At 39.4% G+C, this 22,837-nt stretch overlaps 1 protein-coding gene across 2 annotated transcripts; it reads left to right on the top strand.

The window, feature by feature from the left end:
* Positions 1–848: 848 nt before the first annotated feature.
* Positions 849–12,221, top strand: LOC135123294 (uncharacterized). 2 transcript variants are annotated; one of them, XM_064047817.1, is made up of 6 exons: positions 849–908; positions 1,942–10,925; positions 10,975–11,094; positions 11,160–11,219; positions 11,303–11,866; positions 11,984–12,221. In XM_064047817.1, exons 1-2 carry the CDS (start codon positions 894–896, stop codon positions 10,198–10,200), a joined length of 8,274 nt encoding a protein of 2,757 aa, XP_063903887.1. In that variant the 5' UTR covers positions 849–893; the 3' UTR covers positions 10,201–10,925; positions 10,975–11,094; positions 11,160–11,219; positions 11,303–11,866; positions 11,984–12,221. The 2 variants fall into 2 exon arrangements, with proteins under 2 accessions (XP_063903887.1, XP_063903886.1); XM_064047816.1 differs by having other exon boundaries at positions 10,975–11,219.
* The last annotated feature ends 10,616 nt before the right edge of the window (positions 12,222–22,837 follow it).

The raw sequence follows: 22,837 nt of genomic DNA, 5'->3' as shown, positions 1-22,837 counted from the left end.
GCAATTTAAAAGCAATAGACAATTTTATGTTAAATTGACGTCGTACAGAATTTTAATCTTTGAATAACTTCCAAGAAAACTGATTTGAAACTAAAGAAGACGTTTTTATAGGTCATACTTTAATCAATAATCACCTAGATTCCGCCACTGTCTAAAATTCGGACGTATTATCTTACGAAAATACACTTGTACAACATTTAAAAATGGCAGCAGCGAACACACAACCACCAAGAAAATAATAATAATAAAGAAACATCTGAATATCCCTTAAGAAAATAAAAGAAAAATAAGATTTCTGCTAACGACCAGTCGAAGTGTGAATTTAGTACATCGAAGCCATTTGCGTTTCTTGTAATATATAAACTGTCTTTTAAGGGTTTATTTTTGTCTCTGGTCGAAAACAAACCTCTTCACATGAGTGATACTGGATTTATATCGAGGCTGCAATACTTGAACATTGAATGTTTGATAAAATCAGTTGCGATACTTTTAGGTAATCTACAATTTAGGAATATTTTAAATTACTGTTTACTGTTATGAAAATTTTAAACTCGAGTATATTTTGACAAATTTTTGAAATATTTTTTAAAAGTTGTAAAATTTTATATGTATTAAGAGGATGACGCATAGAATTTGAGACCTTGAAGAAGCTCCAGAACAACAAATTCAGAACGGAATTTCAAATTTGTAGTGATCATATTTATCTAGTACTTCAGTTTGAGAGAAGTAATTGAAAATATGTCACCTGATATTAAAAATTTGTTTATTATCTTATCAAAAACAAATCACGAATTTATTACCGCCCATATATAAAAGGATGTTTTTTTCTTGCTCGTGTAAAAACAATTGTGTAGTTAAAACTCTGGCTTCTGTTAGTGACTTAAATTTGAAAAATGGAGACAACTGAGGTGAGTGTTTTTTTCATTTATACATATAGGTATATAGAACTTGGTTGCTAACAGTGCAGTGATTTTTATTTAAGTGCATTGTTAAAATTCTACATCAACGAATACTATTTTTTTTTTGTGTATACCGATTTTGTGATTTTTTTTTTTTTTTGCTTTCACTTTACTTATTTTAAGCCATGATATTAACAGTTGTCCCCGATTTGTTGTGGAAAGTGAAAGAAACAATCAAGAGTTATAAATTTTATTCACTAAATTAAGATTCACATTTTTATATTTGTCTAAAACTTGTGTATGTTATAACCGACAATACGTCGAAGTCGGTGTCTTGTTTTGTTAACATTTTAATAGTTACCATCACTTGCTCTCTATCAGTTCCATTTACCACACCATCAAGGTGTTCCGAAAAACTGATCTATTAATGAATTAGCTCCTATATTTTTGAAAATTGCGTAACAATCTATATCATACTCGGAGAATAAGATTAGATCAGCATGGTTAGGTTGATTTATTTGTTTTTTTAATTTTTTCTGAGTATTTAATTTGACTAAAATAAAAGTAAACGTTCCGGATTTGTTTTTTAATTTTCTGTGAGCCTCTTTGTTAATTTGATTAAAATTAAAGTAAACGTTCTGGGACTGAAATTTGACACAAAACCCCTAGAAGGTTTACTTTCATTTAATCAAGTTGATTTATTTGTTTGACGATTAAATTATTTTAAATATTTATTTCAAATATTTATAAAATGATAAAGATATTGTTTAAAGTGATACAAATAAGTTAATTAAAAGGTTTCAAAACAGAAAATCTTATATAAAGATTCTCTTTAATGGCTTGTAGATATAATAAACAACTATTCTTCCACATACAATAGAAATTATTACAAATCGAATAACATAGATATATTGTTAGGGATCAATTAAAATACAAAAAAAAAAAAAAATGCTACTACAGTGTATAATTTTTGTGCTCATGCAAACACAATAATTACTGAATAATTCCTTTTCAAAACAGTTGTTCGTCTATTCCTTTCCAGACTTTTAAAAAACGGCCAGGAACAACTGACAAAGGCAGAGATTATGAAGATGTGGTTCTCGCCAATGTCGTACTAAGACTATTAAACGACCCCAGAGTAAAAACGTTCCACATTTCATCAAATGATGTTAATTTTGGGGCGTTTGATGACCTGGTTGTTAAACTTGCATCAGATGAAGGAGACAACATTCAGGTTAAAGCGGTGCAGTTAAAACATACCGAGAGGAAAGGACTCTCTCTAAAAAATTTGCGAACCGTAAAAGGAGACTTCAGTATTGGAAAGTACTTCAAAAGTTACCAAGAAATTAAGCAAAAAATAGATGAATTTATTTTGTTCACAAACCGGCCGTTTAACCCTCCCGACAACGCAACATTCCAACTTGAGGGCGAAGAATTTTTCATCAAGCTTATTAAAAGAAAAGTTAGCTCAGACATTTCAGAAAATATTAGTCACGTTTATCAGTTTAAAATAGTAGATGATCAATCGACAGTGGAAAAGTATCCTAGAATTCAAGAATATCAGGATTTTTTTCGCAAGTTTTTTCTCTATACCGACCAAGAAAATTGTGATACTCTAAAAAGAATAACCGCTAACAAATTCAAGACTACATATTGTTCCGATGACGAAACATTCGGTAAATTCCTCAAAACAGTTTCTGACTGGAACGTCCAAGATGGGAAAAAAGAAAAGATAGACAAAAAGTGGACGCAGCTGGTTCTTGCGCTACACCTTCTGTCCTCTCATACTGAGTCTCTATCTTTCGGTCCAGTTAATAACAAAATGAAAATTTTTCGGGAGGCGATTTCCTTCTTTGATGTGACAGTGATTGAAGAGGAATCAGTCGAAACGGTTAAGCAACTGTGGGGTGATGTCGGAAAGGAAAAAACTGTTGACTTTAAGGAATTAAATAAAGTTAGAAGGAGATATCTACCTACTCTCGCACATATTAAAGACATCGACATCGACACCGTAGATCCCAAAGCGTTCACTCAACTGTTGTGGTTAATGGACGAATGTCCGTTAATTTTACGTGAATGGGAAAAGATGAAAAATATAATACAGCTGTGTCCCGACAAAAAATTCGTTTTGGTTGGCGGAACTAAAGATGAGGAATGGATGAAAAATTCCGTCTTCCAAAATCTGTCGAATTTGAGTTTGCATCCCGAAATCCATAAAAATGTAATGCAAAATTTTACCATTTCGATTCAAGGAAAAGGCGAACTTGATCTTGTAACATCTTTTGGCAGTAATGAAGATTTTTTCAAAAATGTTACAACTGATAACCTTGTCGAAATGGTCAACGGCACATGTCGAATAGGAGGGGTAAATGAAACACTACCTGAACCTTATATAGAACGCTATATTTCGCGAAATGTTGTTGATAATACATATTTGGAAAAAGTTCACGAAAATACAATTATTATTTTAAATTGCGCGAATAATTTAGGTAAAGTGAAAAGCAAACTCGATAAATGTGAATTAATTGACATTAATAACTTCTTATTGAAAAAAAATCAGAATGGCGAAAATTTAACAAACAATGAGTTTAACGTTAATGAACCGGATTTTGCTAACAAAAATTACGTAGGTAACAGGAAAAAAATTCAACTAAATTCTAATCTTAACGACAACAAATTTAAATTTATGTTTGATAAATCAAGTTTTACCAACAAAGTTTATGTTGGTACTAGACACTATAATGATTCTGAACTTCAACAAATTTATGACGAGCACAAAAAAACAAAACAGTTTCATTATTTTAAAATTTTGGACGATGGAAAGTTAGAATGGCTATGTAGCAATGGTGATGTTAGTGATGTAGAGGCTTACAAATTGCCTGACGCATATCCTACCGAAGAAAATGCCTTGTGGTCTTCTCGCTTAGACTATAACATCAATCTCATAATTGGAGATCCTGGAATCGGTAAAAGTGAGTTAGTGAAAAGCTTAAAAAATAAATGTCCTCGCGAAAATTGGACAGTTTTGATCAGTCCCAAGGACGTTAATTTATTTTTTCACAAACCCAATTTTTCTAAAACAGATAACTGTTCAGATTTATTTACAAATTTCATTACAAATAAAAAATATGAGTCGCTTAATAAACTCGACCTAATGTTTTTCGAGATGTGTGTAAAGGAAAACAACGTAATTTACGTGTGGGACGCACTCGATGAAATCTTAAATGATAATTTAAATGCCGCTTTAAATATAATTCTCCATCTTTCAACAAAAGGGTTCCGTCAGTGGGTTACAAGCAGAAGACATTTAAAATCAAATCTAGAAAAAAAATTCAATTTGTTGTCACTTAGTATAAATCAATTCAACGAACGAGAACAAGAAAAATATATCAGAAAACGTCTAGAATCTTTTAATTTAAAGACCAGCATGGACGTAACGCTCGAAAAAATCAAATCGTTTTTTGCCATTGTAGAACACATAGATATATTAGGTATCCCTCTGCAAATATTCATGCTTACCGATCTGTTCCGTGAAAATAGCGAAAAATATTTGAAACTTATGGATAACACATTCGTCTTGACTGACCTTTACGAATATTTTATTCAGGAAAAATTTAATAACTTTTACAAATACAAAAAAGGATACGATTTAGAAAATCCCCAATTGGAATATGAAATCTGTGAAAAATTACGAAAAGCTTCAAAGTATTACGAAAGTGTGTCCTTTAGAGTAATATTTGGTGAAGAAATTTTGCAACGACTGAAAATTAATTACGAAAAATGCGCACAAAAACTTTTACGAAGCTATGCCTCTCTGGGACTTATAAATGACTTTCAAAATGACGTTCCACGTTTTGTGCACAGTTCGTTCGCTGAATATCTAGTTGCTAGATACTTTTCAAAAAATATTAATAATTTTAAAGATCAAATTGGTGACCTGTTGTTTGTCGCAAGGTATAATAACGTCCGATTCTTTTTTGATATGTTATTGGCTAAAAACTCAAGAGCTCACATTGCCGTATTGTATAAACATTACGAGTTGCTTAAATTGTACGATGACGAAATTTTAAATCGCAGAGATAGAGGTGGCAGAAGTGCCTTACATTTGATATCATCATGGGGGCAAAGACATCCGCGTGTAAATGTAACGCGTGTACTGAACAAGTGTATCGTGCACGAAAATAGCAATTTCGATAGAAAACCCGAAACCAAAATATACTTTGAAACGATGACGTATTTGCAAGGAAAGAACGATTCTGGCGAACGTGATATGTTGTTAAATGCGACTCCGTTGTTTTATGCCCTAAAAAGTGAGAGCCTAGCAGCACAACTGGAATTACTTCAAACAAAAAAAGATGAATTTAGACAATCTCGCGATGACTTAATTAATGTTATATATTACTCTGCTTTACTGGGTTACGGCAACCTATGTAAACACCTCACAGTGGAAGACTTGCACAGTTTTTTGAGAGAAGTAGAAATTATTACTGCAGAAAATGCTGAAACACCTCTGTGGCTGGCCTGTCGAAATGGTAATTTAAAAATCGTTGAGTATTTTGTAAGATTTGGTATCGACATCAATTTTGTTACTACATTGGGTGAGACACCACTTTACATAGCTTCACAAAACGGTCACGAAAAAGTTATCGAATACTTGGCGACAGTCGGAGCTGAAATCAATCGCGCTCAGAACGATGGTGCGACACCACTTCACATAGCCTCACAAAACGGTCACGAAAGAGTTGTCGAATACTTGGCGACAGTTGGCGCCGAAATCAATTGCGCTGAAGAAAACGGTGTGACACCACTTCTCGTAGCTTCACAAAACGGTCACGATAAAATTGTGGAATACTTGGCGACAGTCGGCGCCGACATCAATCGCGCAATAAATAAGGGTGCGACACCACTTTATATAGCTTCACAAAACGGTCACGAAAAAGTTGTCGAATACTTGGTGGCAGTCGGAGCTCAAATCAATCGCGCTCAGAACGAAGGTGCGACACCACTTCACATAGCTTCACAAAACGGTCACGAAAAAGTTGTCAAACACTTGATGACAGTCGGCGCCGAAATCAATAGCGCTGAGAATAACGGTGCAACGCCACTTCACATAGCTTCCGCAAATGGCCACGAAAAAGTTGTCCAGTACTTGGCGACAGTCGGCGCCGACATCAATCGCGCAATGAATAAGGGTGAGACACCGCTTTACATAGCTTCACAAAACGGTCACGAAAAAGTTGTGGAATGCTTGACCAAAATCGGCGCCGAAATTAATTGCGCTGAAGAAAACGGTTGGACACCACTTCACATAGCTTCACAAAACGGTCACGAAAAAGTTGTCAAACACTTGACGACAGTCGGCGCCGAAATCAATAGCGCTGAGAATAACGGTGCAACGCCACTTCACATAGCTTCCGCAAATGGCCACGAAAAAGTTGTCCAGTACTTGGCGACAGTCGGCGCCGACATCAATCGCGCAATGAATAAGGGTGAGACACCGCTTTACATAGCTTCACAAAACGGTCACGAAAAAGTTGTGGAATGCTTGACGAAAATCGGCGCCGAAATTAATTGCGCTGAAGAAAACGGTTGGACACCACTTCACATAGCTTCACAAAACGGTCACGAAAAAGTTGTCAAACACTTGACGACAGTCGGCGCCGAAATCAATAGCGCTGAGAATAACGGTGCAACGCCACTTCACATAGCTTCCGCAAATGGCCACGAAAAAGTTGTCGAGTACTTGACGACAGTCGGCGCCGAAATCAATCGCACTAACATTGACGGTGCGACACCACTTCACATAGCTTCCCAAGAAGGTCACGAAAGAGTTGTCGAATACTTGGCGACAGTTGGCGCCGAAATCAATTGCGCTGAAGAAAACGGTGTGACACCACTTCTCGTAGCTTCACAAAACGGTCACGATAAAATTGTGGAATACTTGGCGACAGTCGGCGCCGACATCAATCGCGCAATAAATAAGGGTGCGACACCACTTTATATAGCTTCACAAAACGGTCACGAAAAAGTTGTCGAATACTTGGTGGCAGTCGGAGCTCAAATCAATCGCGCTCAGAACGAAGGTGCGACACCACTTCACATAGCTTCACAAAACGGTCACGAAAAAGTTGTCAAACACTTGATGACAGTCGGCGCCGAAATCAATAGCGCTGAGAATAACGGTGCAACGCCACTTCACATAGCTTCCGCCCAAGGCCACGAAAAAGTTGTCGAATACTTGGCGACAGTTGGCGCCGAAATCAATCGCACTAACATTGACGGTGCGACACCACTTTACATAGCTTCCGCCCAAGGCCACGAAAAAGTTGTCGAATACTTGGCGACAGTCGGCGCCGAAATCAATCGCGCTGACATTGTAGGTGCGACACCACTTTACAGAGCTTCCGCCGAAGGCCACGAAAAAGTTGTCGAATACTTGGCGACAGTCGGCGCCGAAATCAATCGCGCTGAAAAAAACGGCTGGACACCACTTCACATAGCTTCACAAAACGGTCATGAAAAAGTTGTCGAATGCTTGACGACAGTCGGCGCCGAAATCAATCGCGCTGACATTGTAGGTGCGACACCACTTTACACAGCTTCCGCAAATGGCCACGAAAAAGTTGTCGAATACTTGGCGACAGTCGGCGCCGAAATTAATTGCGCTAAAAAAAACGGTTTCACACCACTTCTCATAGCTTGCGGAGAAGGTCACGAAAAAGTTGTCGAATACTTGGCGACAGTCGGCGCCGAAATCAATCGTGCTGAGAATAACGGTGCAACGCCACTTCACATAGCTTCCGCTCAGGGCCACGAAAAAGTTGTCGAATACTTGGCGACAGTCGGCGCCGAAATCAATCGCGCTGACATTGTAGGTGCGACACCACTTTACACAGCTTCCTTCAGCGGTCACGAAAAAGTTGTCGAATACTTGGCGACAGTTGGCGCCGAAATCAATCACGCTAAAAATGACGGTGCGACACCGCTTTACATCGCTTCACAAAAGGGTCACGAAAAAGTTGTCCAATGCTTGACGAGAGTCGGCGCCGAAATTAATTGCGCTAAAGAAAACGGTTTCACACCACTTCTCACAGCTTGCGGAGAAGGTCACGAAAAAGTTGTCGAATACTTGGCGACAGTCGGCGCCGAAATCAATCGTGCTGAGAATAACGGTGCAACGCCACTTCACATAGCTTCCGCTCAGGGCCACGAAAAAGTTGTCGAATACTTGGCGACAGTCGGCGCCGAAATGAATCGCGCTGACATTGTAGGTGCGACACCACTTTACACAGCTTCCGCAAATGGCCACGAAAAAGTTGTCGAATACTTGGCGACAGTCGGCGCCGAAATCAATCGCGCTGATAATGAGGGTTGGACATCACTTCTCATAGCTTCCGCCCAAGGCCACGAAAAAGTTGTCGAATACTTGGCGACAGTCGGCGCCGAAATCAATTGCGCTGATAACCAGGGTTTTACACCACTTTACGTAGCTTCACAAAACGGTCACGAAAAAGTTGTCGAATGCCTGACGACAGTCGGCGCCGAAATCAATCGCGCTGAGAATAACGGTGTAACGCCACTTCACATAGCTGCCGTCCAAGGCCACGAAAAAGTTGTCGAATACTTGGCGACAGTCGGCGCTGAAATCAATCGCACTAACATTAACGGTGCGACACCACTTTACATAGCTTCCGCAAAAGGTCACGAAAAAGTTGTCGAATGCTTGGCGACAGTCGGCGCCGAAATCAATCGCGCTGAGAATAAAGGTGCAACGCCACTTCACATAGCTTCCGCCCAAGGCCACGAAAAAGTTGTCAAATACTTGGCGACAGTCGGGGCTGAAATCAATCGCACTAACATTGACGGTGCGACACCACTTTACATAGCTTCCGCAAAAGGTCACGAAAAAGTTGTCGAATACTTGGCGACAGTCGGCGCCGAAATTAATCGCGCTGACATTGTAGGTGGGACACCACTTTACATAGCTTCATACCAAGGTCACGAAAAAGTTGTCGAATACTTGGCGACAGTCGGCGCCGAAATTAATCGCGCTGACATTGTAGGTGGGACACCACTTTACATAGCTTCATACCAAGGTCACGAAAAAGTTGTCGAATACTTGACGACAGTCGGCGCCGAAATCAATCGCACCCAAAATGACGGTTGGACACCACTTCACATAGCTTCACAAAGTGGTCACGAAAGAGTTGTAGATTACTTGGTGACAGTCGGCGCCGATATTAATGGCGCTAACAATGACGGTGCGACACCACTTTACATAGCTTCAGAAAAAGGTCACGAAAAAGTTGTCGAATACTTGACAACAGTTGGTGCCGAAATCAATCGCGCTACGAATGACGGTGCGACACCACTTTACATAGCTTCCGCCCAAGGCCACGAAAAAGTTGTCGAACATTTGGCGACAGTCGGCGGCGAAATCAATCGCGCTGAGAATAACGGTGTAACGCCACTTCACATAGCTTCCGCCCAAGGCCACGAAAAAGTAGTCGAATACTTGGCGACAGTCGGCGCCGAAATCAATCGCTCTGAAAAAAACGGTGTTACACCACTTCATATAGCTTCTTTGAACGGTCACGAAAAAGTTGTCGAATGCTTGGCGACAGTCGGCGCCGAAATCAATCGCGCTTGGTATAACGGTGCAACGCCACTTCACATAGCTTCCGCCCAAGGCCACGAAAATGTTGTCGAATACTTGGCGACCGTCGGCGCCGAAATCAATCGCACTAACATTGACGGTGCGACACCACTTTACATAGCTTCCGCAAAAGGCCGCGAAAAAGTTGTCGAATACTTGGCGACAGTCGGCGCCGAAATCAATTGCGCTAACATTGTAGGTGCGACACCACTTTACATAGCTTCCGCCCAAGGCCACGAAATAGTTGTCAAATATTTGGCGACAGTCGACGCCGAAATCAATCGCGCTATGAATAACGGTCAAACACCACTTTACATAGCTTCACAAAACGGTCACGAAAAAGTTGTCGAATACTTGACGACAGTCGGAGCCGAAATCAATCGCGCCAATAAAGACGGTGTGACACCACTTTCCATAGCTTCATACCAAGGTCACGAAAAAGTTGTCGAATACTTGGCGACAGTCGGAGCCGAAATCAATCGCACTCTTAATGACGGTCGAACACCACTCGACATAGCTTCCGAAAAAGGTCACCAAAAAATTGTAGAATATTTAACAAAAGCCGGCGCTCAAACCGGGCATGATTCCTTTAGAAGGAAAGAAGGAATAAACTTCCCCAAACTGTCCAGATGCACTTTAATATAGTAAACAGAATGTTCTTGTTTGAAAATCGTGTATCATTAAACTGGACGAGGCATGAAAAACAATGTCTAAAAACTAACCTAGTTATATCCTAAGGAATCTGAAAAAAAAGTGCAGTTTATTCCGAAGTTTTTAATTAATTTAAATAGTAATTTAACGTCTGTAAATTGTTATCCGGAAAAATAATAGCTATATGTTTTATTTTGAAAGTAAATAGCACTAATTTAAATATTTGGGACATATAAAACGATTCAAACTTATGGTCTACCCGGACAAATGTAGTCACTCATTCCAGTATCCTTGATTATAAGTTGCCACGTTAACTGACAAATAAAACGTTATATTTACTTATTGAAAATTTTTCTACATCACTTCATTACTTTTGCTTGGTCTTCTGGTCACGAGTGATTACAAAATATTCCCTAATTTCAACTAATTTGTAACTCCAATAAAAAATTGTAATCGATTATCATCTCTGTAGCTAAAAATGTTAAATTTAATTGCACCTTAATTTTTGGACGTTATTAATGTTGCTTACAATCACCGATAAAACAAAATTTTTGTGAAAAGCATACATAATAATTGTGTTTTCTCTATTATTGAATAAAAAGAACGCGATGCATGGTACCGTTTAGTATTATCTACAAATTTCCTGAATCGATTTGTAAGAATATTATTGAACACAAGGAAATGACAATACCACTACTAAGAAAGGGAGATAATTTTAGGTACGTTGTCTGTTGTGAAAACAAAATAAATTAAAATTTAATTTTGCAGGACCCCTTTCTTCCAGGACAGCTTAAATTATTAGTTGCAAATAAATAATTCAGTTTAGTTATATAATTTACTTTTCTAAGTATATTACGAAATCCAACACATTGCTGCGAAATAACGAAGGTAACAAAATAAATAGAAAATTCCCACAAATATCAAAATTCTATAAATTGATGTAACGATTGTAGTTCGAATACAAGACTAAAATTACCAAAATGGGACAATGTTTCGATGATTCTCTATTGTGTGTAAGTAAAATCTGCCATTAATTTTGCTTATTGTTAGTCAGTCTATTTTTGTATCATTTCATTATATATGTACACTTTTTCAGTGACAGACAAATCACCGGAAATTGACCAAGTACTTAGGAGCTTTAGCAATTAGCGACCCAATTTTAAGCAATCAACGACATTTCTCACAGAGTTCATAAACATCCAGTCATGTCGTCATAACACTGGGAGACCGCCCTGGGGGATTTTTTTCTTCCAAGTGTAATACACGGAAAAGTATTCCAAAAATGTAGAACGCCTTCTTTTGTGTTGTACAAAATCTGTGACAGAAGAAACATGGTCTCAACGGAGTTTGGACGAATATTTTTTCTTCCGAAGAAATGGAATCATTCTAAAACGTTTGTTTTAGAAGAAGAGTTCAACAATCTATTAAAAAAAAAAAAATGAAATTTCACAATCGTCTTCGAAAAGCATGACAAATGTTTTTTGGTTTTGACGTGACAAGTGCACAACATAAAGTTTTGAGGCTTGGTCTGGACAAATTTTCTGATGAAGAAGTTCGGAAGGATCACCAAAATAATCCATGATTTTTCTACTTGGTTTCCGCGTTGGGAATCGTCTTCGAAACGCATGAAAAATATTAGGGATTTTGGAAATTGGCAGAGGTATATTTTTAAGTTCAAATTAAAAAAATGAGTATTTTACTCTTTATTACAAAATTGTTATTTCTATTAATAATAGTTTGTAAACACTGGAATCTATTAATAAATATATCTTTGCAGGAATCGAAGGAGAACCTATAGTCAAAACCTCCCATCAGTCTAGTCCGAAAGAAAATAAAACATGTAAACAAAAGTATCCTAGTGAAAATGTAAAATATATATATATATATATATATATATATATATCTTTACATAGTGGTAGAATTATGTTAAAAAACATATTCGAAACATATCTGTTTTTTTTTCTGATTTTAGTAACAACTGTACTGCCATGTTTATTAAATTTATTATAATTACAGTCTTGTTTTATCTTGTTCAACTATTAATGGACCAAATTTCGATCTTAACAATAAAAATGATTAATTGAACACTTATATAAAACCTGACATGTTGTAATCTGCTTTTTTACCGAAGAAAAAAGCTGTAAAAGTACCTAATAAAGAATGTGGGAGTAGAAAATCATAATAACTATGTTTCAAAATTCCCTGTTTTTGCTTTAGGGATTAAATTTACCTTCTAACTAAAACTAAAGAATTGTCAAGTTTTGAATATCGTTTTTGAGCAACGATTGGTAATGTGTGTTCAATTGAAAAATCATTTAGAGAAAGCGTTGGAATTTCGTTTGACACAAACGGCATGTCTGTTCTTATAACTTCCATTTGACAGAAACATAACCTCTAACATGCTATATGTTATAAGAACAGACCATGGCCGACTAGTATAAAGATTATGGCCTCTCCAAAGGAATGCCAAAGGTACCATACGTGCTGCCATCTATTAATAATTCAAAAACCACAAAAGAATTATTAACATTTTTTGAAAGGCACAAAGGCATTCATACCGAAACAAACCACCATTACACGTTTTGAAGTCCTATAATGTCAAGTCAAATTAAAATTTTGCTAAATTATTAAGTGTAATTATTAATAGATGGCAACACGTATCGTACCTCTTGGACAGGCCATAATCTTTATACTAGTCGGCCATGAACAGACATGCCGTTTGTGTCAAACGATATTTCACGGAGTAAGCCTACTCTAATTGATTTGTCAATTGAACACCCGTTACATAAAAAAAATATTTCTTTTTATACACAGAATATACATTTTTACTAGTGACTGCAAGAAAAAAAATCATCATAGTAGCAATAAAAACACGATAAAAGACAACCTTGAATTTTTGAAAGCCTGTGACATTCAACTCAGTTTTTCAAATTGACAAATCTTCAAAAATCCTGGTTACCTTTGATTTTTCTTGTATTGCTCTTGCCATGCTAATAAGTAATAACATGCTTTCAAAAGTTGGCATCGTTCGTTGATAGTGGTAATAGAAACATCCAACAAGCCAGAATTTAAAGTTAGCGGTCATAACAGCCACCTGACGTCACACAAAATGCGCAACATCATACCAAGTTTTCCTGTACCATGGACGAAACTAAAAAAGTATCTGACGTCACTTAACAGATACATTTTGTCTCTAAGACACATTTTCTGGAGATAGGCAACCAACAAAACATGTACGTTACCTATACTTAGAAATCGACCACTATGGACGTGATGAGTATTGAATCCTCTCAAACCGAACTTTTATTTATGGTATCCCTGTTTCTCGGCAAACATTGTGTTTAGAAAACATTCATATTTTTTTAATTACATCTGCCAGTCACCCCTGAACTTTAATAAATTATAATTATACTTTCGTTATAGTATAGATGCCGAATTTTATATGTCTTATTTGGGGAGCTATTAAGAGCTGATTTAGATGTTTTGTTTACACCGTTGCTATGAAAACTACACGTCGTAGCCGCCTGATATGCGCCTGATACAACTGGATTCTGAGCCCGTTGCGACGGTGCTCTGGAGGATTGAGTTACTATTGCGGGTTTTAATTTTCCTTCTGCGCGAACACGTATGATAAATATTCTTGGATAATCTTCTCGGTAATACAGACATTCGGAAACAACTACACACCGCTTATATTAATAATATTCGGGCACATAAGGCAAGGGTCGACAAAAATCGCCATATATTACGCCGATTGAAGTAGGGAATCACGAAATCCTGGTATATTTCGACGTCTGATTTTATGGCTGAATTGGACTTTATCAGATCATTTGAAAGAAGCAACGGTTTTTAAAGGAAAACCTAAAACTGTCCAAAATGAACATTTGGATGCCATGAACACCGAAGGCAAAAAGGTATGTGGAGAAATCCTTTTTTATTTTTATTCAATGTATTTTTGTATTTATTTCCATCACACAATTTCGTCAATGGTAATAGAATACCTGTTTTATATCTTCATATTTAACTCATCAATCAAATTGTGTCTCCCCAATTCAAAAGGTCACCAGCCGCCACTGCATATTTAGATGATTTTATATATTTTGTTTAACTAAGAATTAATTCTTTATTTGTGTTTTATACCGGCAAAACGTCTTAAACTAAAAATATTGTTGAAATCGTAATAACCAAATGGATTTTTTTCGGGAAAACGTTTTGGAAACACTGTTGTATTTTGTATGAATTTTTTTTAAATGTTTTTAGTGACAATTTTTGTGGTTGTTTTCGATACACTGATGATATTAACAGTGAGAAAAAAGATAAACAATTAAAATAATGGAAAATTCGAAAAATCGAGAAATCTAATAATCGAAAAATCGAAACCTTAAAAAATCGTAAAACTGGAAAAACTGAGAAACCGAAATAGGCCAAAATAAAAAATTGAAAAAATGATAAATCGAAAACCAGGACAATCAAATCTCGATAAATCCGGAATGAAAAATTAACAAATCGAAAAATTGAAAAACAGAACATCTAAAACCAGGAAGTCGAAAAATAGAAAGATTAAGAAATATTGAAAAATTAAAATATCAAAAGATTGAAAAATCTAAAATTTCAAAATCCAAAAATTGAAAAATCGAAAAGGTAAAAAGGTAGACACATCGAAAAACCCAGAATTCAAAAATAGAAACTTAAAAAAATCGAAAAATCGAAAAATCAAAAACCTGAAAAATAAAAAAATTAAAGAATTGACGGACAGGAAACTCGAAACACTCGAACGTCAAGAAATGGGAAAATCAAAACGTCGATTAATTAAAAAATCTAAAAATTGAGAGTTTATAAAAGTCAAATTTGGAAAATTAAAAAATCGAAAATTTGACAAAATGACAATTGAAAAACAGAAAATCTAAAACCGGGAAGTCGAAAAATCAAAAGATTAAGAAATCGAAACATTTGAAAAATTCGAAAACTTGAAAAATTGAAATATCGAAGAACTGAATGAAAAATCGAAAAATCTAAAATTTTAAATATCGAAAAATTAAAATATCAAAAAACTGAAAAATCTAAAATTTAAAAATCGAAAATTGAAAAAACGACAATTGAAACAGAAAATCTAAAACCGGAAAGTCGAAAAATCGAAAGATTAAGAAATCGAAACATTTGAAAAATTGAAATATGGAGGAGCTGAAATGAATAATCGAGAAATCGAAAAATCTAAAATTTTAAATATTTAAAAATTAAAATACCAAAAACTTGAGAAATCTAAAATTTAAAAATCGAAAAAGTAAAAAGTCGACACATCGAAAAATCCAGAAGTCAAAAATGGAAAGTCGAAGAACAGAAATATTGAAAAATCCCAAAACTGAAATATCGAAAAACTGAAAAATGAAAGAAAAACTGACGAATCGAAAAACTGAAAAATCCCAAAACTGAAAAATCCAAAAACTGAGAATCTAAAGAATCGAAAAATTGAGAAATCGAAAAATTGACATCAGTGTGGAAGATGTTGATCGTTGTTTAAGTGCTCTTAATACAAACAAGGGGCCTGGTCCGGACGGAATACCTCCATTATTCTACAAAAAGACTCAATCAATTATAGCTTGGCCATTACAGTTACTGTTTAGCAAATCTTTAAATCAGGGTATTTTTCCTAGTAAATGGAAGCACACTTTTATCATACCTATTTTCAAATCAGGTGCTACCAGCAAAGTTGACAATTATCGTCCAATAACTATTTTATCTGCTGTAAGTAAAATATTTGAATCTTGCTTGATCACAAAACTAACACCTATCTTTAATTCTTTAATTATTCCTGAACAGCATGGTTTTTATAAACAACGTTCAACAGTTACTAACTTATTCAGGTACGTCAACTTCATTTTAACAGCGTTAGGTAGAGGTTCCGAGGTTCACTCAATATATATGGACTTTTCTAAAGCATTTGATAAAGTGAACCATTCCATCTTTATTCATAAATTGGAAGAGTACGGTGTATCAGGGTCCCTACTTACATGGTTTATCTCGTATATTTCCAATAGATCGCAACAGGTTAAGATAGCCAATTGTCTGTCACATATGGTGAATGTAACCTCGGGAGTTCCCCAAGGGTCAATTCTGGGGCCCCTATTATTTTTGATATATGTTAATGACATAGGATATAAATTTGAAAGTCCTTATCGTCTATTCGCTGATGATTTAAAAATTTTTAGAATTATAAATTCTAGAAATGACGTTACAACTCTACAACTAGATCTTGGTCATCTGGAAGAGTGGTGTGTTTCCAACAATATGTTACTAAATGAAGATAAATGTCACGCAATAAAAATCTAAATTAGTAGGAAAATTGTATCTGGATTCTTCTGGATTCTTAATTTTATGGGGGCTGACCGTAGCCAGCCGGCACTTAGGCCTCGCCTTTGGGCCCATTGTACCTTCCCCAAGTCCATATCAGGGTGTTTTTCCGCTCCTCTACTCGTCAAGCCACCCAACTGCTTGAATGTACTTGAGTAATGCAGAGGGTGGAAACTCCCTGATATTTGCCATACTAGGCCAGATGTCCCCTAGTATGGATTCCCTGTAGGAGGCTAGGGCTGGACACTCACGAAGAATGTGCTCAGCTGTTTCCTCTTCTTCATTGCATCCACGACAGATTGGGTCTGTTACCACCCCTATCGTATGTAGACGTTTGTTAAACTGGTAATGTCCCGTAAGGAATCCTACCAGTTTACGCAGTTTGTTCCTTGAAAGTGAGAGATAAAATTTCGCCAGCTTACGGTCTGGTGTCGCCATACAAGCTCTACTATGCCGACAGCTGCTCAACTTCACCCATATCTGCTCATGGCGTCTCTGGGTATATTGCTTTACGAGTTCGTTCGAGAGGGCGACCGAAGGCGTGATTGCCGGTTCGGGTCCCCAGAAGGGCATGCGCGCGGCTCGCTTCGCCATCTCATCTGCCCTCTCGTTTCCTTCGTTGCCACTGTGTCCTTTGATCCAACAAAGTTCCACACTATTCCTCTGCGTTACATACTTTAGCGTTTGTCTGCACTCCCAAACCAGCCCGGATCGAACCATACAGCTGTCCAGGGCTAGTAGTGCAGACTTGCTGTCAGTAAGTATGCGTATTGATTTGTTGCCGATTTCACGTTCAGCAATGATTCTAGCTCCCAGCATTATTCCCATCAGTTCTGTTTGTAAGACAGACGTGTGGGTGCCGAGAGGTACACTGATTTGTGCGTTCAGTTGTTCGGAGTAGATGCCGGCTCCTGAACCACTATCTGTTTTGGCACCATCGACATAGATATCTATGTCGGCTCGTCCTTCTGAATTATCATTCATTGATATTCTATATGTCTTCTCATATATTAATTTTGTGCCCATTCGGTCACAACCCATCCTTAACCTTCAAACTACCGGGTGGGGTCCAAATGGACCCCATTGACACATTTTCCTATTTTTTCCCGTTATTTCTGGTTTGACGATCGTGGTATTTTTAGTAGCTTCGATTAAGGCCTTTTGCTATGCATTCAAAAAATATCAATTGTATAGATGTAACAGTTTGTTACAAAAAAAAAAATTAGTCTCTTGGGGTCCGCATGGACCCCACCTGGTTCTTTATGTTGCCATTTTTTTGTCTATATGTTGGAGATTTTATTGCACCTGCAGGTCTTATTCTGAGAATTTAGTCTTACAAAAACCATTGTTTTATTCTTTACTAGTTTATAGACGGCGTTGCAGTTTTGATACAGACTTGCAGGTGTTAGTATAGGTGTCAGTGTGACAATGTAATCACTGTAAAAAATTAAATTTTGTTTTATCAATGGCACGTTATCAAAATCCATATCATTACAATCCCGCGGACGCTGTTTCGTCTATATAAGTTGCATGGATAGAAATCTGGAAATTTTTGCATTTCCTGCAAAAGATTTGTTTGCCGAGAACATTCTACTCGTACTGTTGAATGTCAAGAATGCCGGAACAAAAAACTGTAACGAAAAATGCTTATTTAATATTGTTATGTAATTTTTTTAACTTGGTTGTGTTTAAAATTAATAAATAATTTGGATTTGCCAAAAATGTTTGATTAATTCTTTAATTTTGGCTAAAAAAGGCCATGGGGTCCAAACGGACCCCACCCGAAACGATGTGTAATTTTTCCCACCCGGTAGTTTGAAGGTTAACAAGGGTATTCTGTTGAACGCCTCCGTTAAGATCCGAGTGTGCTTCGTTGTGCGGCCTTGCTTGTTCCATACTCCCAGAGAGTGAAGTCTTAGAGACGTCGTCATTGCCGCTTCCTCTATGTAAAGGTTAAGAGGTGCTAAGCAAAGAAGAGTCTCCAGAGCCGCTGTGGGAGTGGTCCTCATTGCTCCTGTAACACTGAGACACGCCATTCTCTGAACATGTTCAAGTTGCAGGGCTGTTGTTTTTTGTCTGGCTCTGGGCCACCAAACTAAAGCTCCATAGCACAGCATCGGTCTGACTATTGCCGTGTAGATCCAGAGGGCGATCTTGGGATTTAAACCCCACGACCTTCCCACCACCCTACGACATTGCCAAAGAGCCGAGCGTGCCTTTTCTACTTTATCATCTACATGCTTCTTCCAATTCAGTCGCCAGTCCAATACAACTCCCAGGTATTTGACTTCGTCCGAAAGTTGAAGCGTTGTGTTAAATATTTTTGGCATCTGTAGTGTACCAATTTTCCTTTTCCTGGTGAACAGGATTAGTTTCGTCTTTTCTCCATTAACGGAGAGGGTATGTCTACTGCACCATTCCTCGACTATTTTTACTGCAGCTTGCATTATCTCACATAATGTATCTGCGTTTTTTCCTGTTAGCAGAATGACTAGATCGTCCGCGTATCCAATTGTGTGGTAGCCAAGATCATTGAGGCGTCGTATCAGGCTGTCAACGACAGTATCCCACAGTACAGGAGAGAGAACTCCTCCCTGAGGACATCCCCTGTCTACAACAGCCTCGATCTCAGTGCCACCTACATTAATCATTACTTCCCTGTTCCTCAGCATACTGGCCACCCACCTACTTAGGGTGGGGTCCACGTCGTGCTCTCGTAGGGCTAGCTCTATGCTTTTGAAGGTCGTTTTATCAAACGCTCCTTCAATATCCAAAAACATTCCTAAGGTGAAGAGTTTGTTCTCCATCGCCCACTCTATACGGTTTACAACTGTGTGTAGGGCCGTATCGGTGGATCTTCCTTGGATGTAGGCATGTTGGTTCGGATGTAGAGGTTGCTTGCTCAAAGCAGTCTCCCGAATCTCTTTTTCGCTTAGTCTTTCTAGCGTTTTCAGCAAGAATGATGTTAAGCTAATTGGTCTGTAGGATTTAGCCAAGGTGTAATCTTGTCGTCCTGGCTTAGGTATAAAGATAACCTTTACTTTTCGCCATGCATTCGGTATGTAGCTGAAAGCCAGACACGCCCGAAGCATTGGCAACAAAATAGGGCGTAGTCTGCTCATTCCCCTCTGCAGGAGGGCGGGATAAATACCGTCAACTCCTGGAGATTTGTATGGGGAAAAGCTGTCCACTGCCCATTCCAGTCTTGCCTCCGTGACTACCTTTGCAGCCAGCGCCCAGTCCTTCGGGGAAGGTTGAGTACCGACTACATCCCTTTTGGAATGGGAGGTAGTCCTTGTGCTGCCTGGAAACATGGTCTGCAGCAAAAGTTCTGCGGACTCTTCTAAGGTGGCTGTAAAGGTGCCATCTTCTTTCTTTAGGAAACCTAGTTGATGTGTGTGGTCCTTCGAGAGAACTCTCTTCAGCCTTGCGGTCGAAGCAGTCGACGTTATGTCGCTGCAGAAGGATCTCCACGTTTCCCGTTTCCTCTTTCTTAATTCTTTCTTAAACTCTTTCCGGTGCTCTTTATAGGCTTCCCAGTCTTCAGTTTTCTTAGTGTTTTTTGCTCTATTGAAAAGTTTTCTTAGCCCCGATTGAAGTAGGCTGAGCCTTCGGTTCCACCATGGTGTACCTTTGCCCAGACCTTCCTTCTTTAGGGGGCAACTTTTCTCATACGCTGACATTAGAGAATCGTTGATAATGGTCAAGGTTTTCTCTATGTCTTCTGTCGATCTGTATTCTGTTGGTATAGACTGCACGGAGGTCCCCAGTCTGTCGTCCAGTTCTTCGTTGTATAAAGCCCAGTTCGTCAGCCTAGGGTTCCTGTACGTCTTTATCTCCATGTCTATACATTTTGATGTATACATGATCCATCTATGGTCTGACACTGACGCCTTTTTAGAGACGTGCCATCCCATTATATATTGTGAGATATCCCATGTAGCCAGTGTAATATCTATTACTGACTGACTACGTGATGTTACGAAAGTTGGTTCGCAGCCTCGGTTGAGAATCTCTAGATTTGTTGATAAAAGATATTCAGCTAGTGTTCTTCCTCTATCATTAGTGTCTTTGCTCCCCCACAACAGACAGTGGGCATTCGCATCGGCCCCGATGATGAGGTTTATATTTCCGGTATCACAGTGTTCCACCAAGTTCGCCATTTCCCATGTTGGACATGGTTCCTGTGCTCCCTGTGGTAAGTACACGGATGCTATTACCAGTTGCTCTTCGCCTCTTCCTATGTTACACTTAACATTTACCGCAGTCACATCCCTGGAGCTGACCTGAGGTAGGAGGACGGCTTTAATTTTCCTCGGAATGTAGACGCATGTCCTTGGAGATTCTATTGTGGTACCTGAAACAACAGTGCCATTTAAATTGCTCAACCCTGCGATCCTGGATTTTACTATCCATGGTTCTTGGATTATTGCTATAATGTTCTGCATCTTGTCTAGACGACGACACAAAACAGTCGTCGCCATGCGACAATGCTGCAGGTTAATCTGAATGAAATTTATCTGCTGCAGCGCCATCTCTGCAACCAAAAATCCCATAATTGTCCTAGGAGACACGACGCACATGTCTCAGGCGGGCCCGCCCCCACTGGTAGAGGCTTCACCCCCTGGGGTTTCTACCTCTTCCATAGGGGTCCGCCCTTCCTGAGCCGACGCCTCGTTCTCCTTGAGTTTCAGGTTGAAAGAGGACAGCATATAATTGATTCTGCCCTCTCTCTCCCTGATTATCTTGGCCTCTTCCATCCCAAGACCAAACACAAAGAGGTTGCCTGGAGAGGCAGCCTCGGGTTTGGCCTCGCGATGGAAAAGAAGCCATTTTTTGACGTGGGCCCATTGGTTCTGACCCTCCAGGCGGCGAAGTACGACTCCTGCGTCCACCGGTGGTCCGGGTATCCACAGGGTCGCCCTCACCAGCCTTGGTAGCTCAGCCAAGGGGACCACGTTAAGTTGTGCGCCCTCCCACAAGGGTGTTAGGGAGCGCACTGTTTGTTGTAGCCATTTCAGGGACAACTCGTCTTCACAGGTTATCCTTAGGATTTCCCCTGTGTACTTCATGCCCCTGAAAGTGGCTGCTTGTCTACCCGATGCCAAGCACTGGTCAAGTTGCCTGTCCAGCGCTCCCATCAGGCCCTTTTGTACTATCTCCACCTGGTCAGCAGTCAGCTTACCAAGTGGATGCTGCACATCAATCACAGCTACACGGAGATGACTTGCAGCCGCCTCCCTGTAGCTCTGTTCTCTAGAGGTAGTCTCCTGCCTCCTCATCCTCTTTTGCTTTTCAGCTGCCGGAGGTGTGGAGGTTGAAGACCTCACTCTCTTCTTTGACCCTGAGGTCTTTTTCCCCGCGAGTTGTTTAGGGTTGGCTATCGTAGCCTGCCCTTTACCCTTGGGGTTTATCCCGGAGGAGGATGGACTCGGTTTCGGCGGGTCGGTATTCGCCGCCTCCGCCTGCAAACGAGCCTTCCTCCGCCTTTTTACCTCAGCCCCGCAGATTCGCTTCCTCCTAGGAGGCTGCGACCCCACATTGGCCGGGTTTTCTGTTTGAGGTGCACCCGAAGGCACTTCCTCAGTGGTTTTTTTATTTTTATTATTTTCCATGATCTGGATTTTGATTTCGTCCTCCTGCGTCCCCACCCACCACGGAGTCCAACAAGGGGACGTCGAACTTCGACGTCAGGGCTAGCAGAAGGATATAGCCCCCAGGGAAGCTCATCCTGCAGTACGCAGCCTCAACTAGTGAGGTTACTCGTGCTCAGACTACACTTCCCCCAAGGACTCACCCTGTCGGCGGTCTGACCCGACGACACAGCCGATTGATCTGAGATGGGTTAGTCTCGACCTCCCGTTTTGGTGGAAATTCAGGCCAAAGAGGCGTGTTGCCCAGCCTTGGTGACACACTGCACCAAGGGGGGCTCAACCTCCAGGATTCCTTCATCCCACCTTACGGGTCTCCACGCACGGCACAAACACGTGGGAGCTTGTCCGCGGGGCTGTTTTGACGACCCCACACCAGGGGTTTAATCCCGGGGGGGCACGTTTATTTCCAGCCCTCCTCTACTGAACCGCCTTCGCGGTCGTCTAAACCCACAACCACCAAGGCATGTCCAGGCAAGACGAGCCTCAGCCCTAACCTACATATCTGGAGAAGGGAAAAATCCAGGTCGGACTTCCACCACCCCCAGGAGTGTTTAGTTCCGGGGGGCATATCCGCCCTCCCCAGACCTCCCTTCCCCAGACAATGCCGGTCTCCCCCTATCCGCAACCCT

The sequence above is a fragment of the Zophobas morio genome, unplaced genomic scaffold (assembly GCF_036711695.1).
Source record: "Zophobas morio isolate AGI-343-1 ecotype UQ-CSIRO unplaced genomic scaffold, CSIRO_AGI_Zmor_V1 ptg000006l, whole genome shotgun sequence".
NCBI lineage: Eukaryota > Metazoa > Arthropoda > Insecta > Coleoptera > Tenebrionidae > Zophobas > Zophobas morio.
This window is presented reverse-complemented; position numbering and strand designations above follow the sequence as displayed.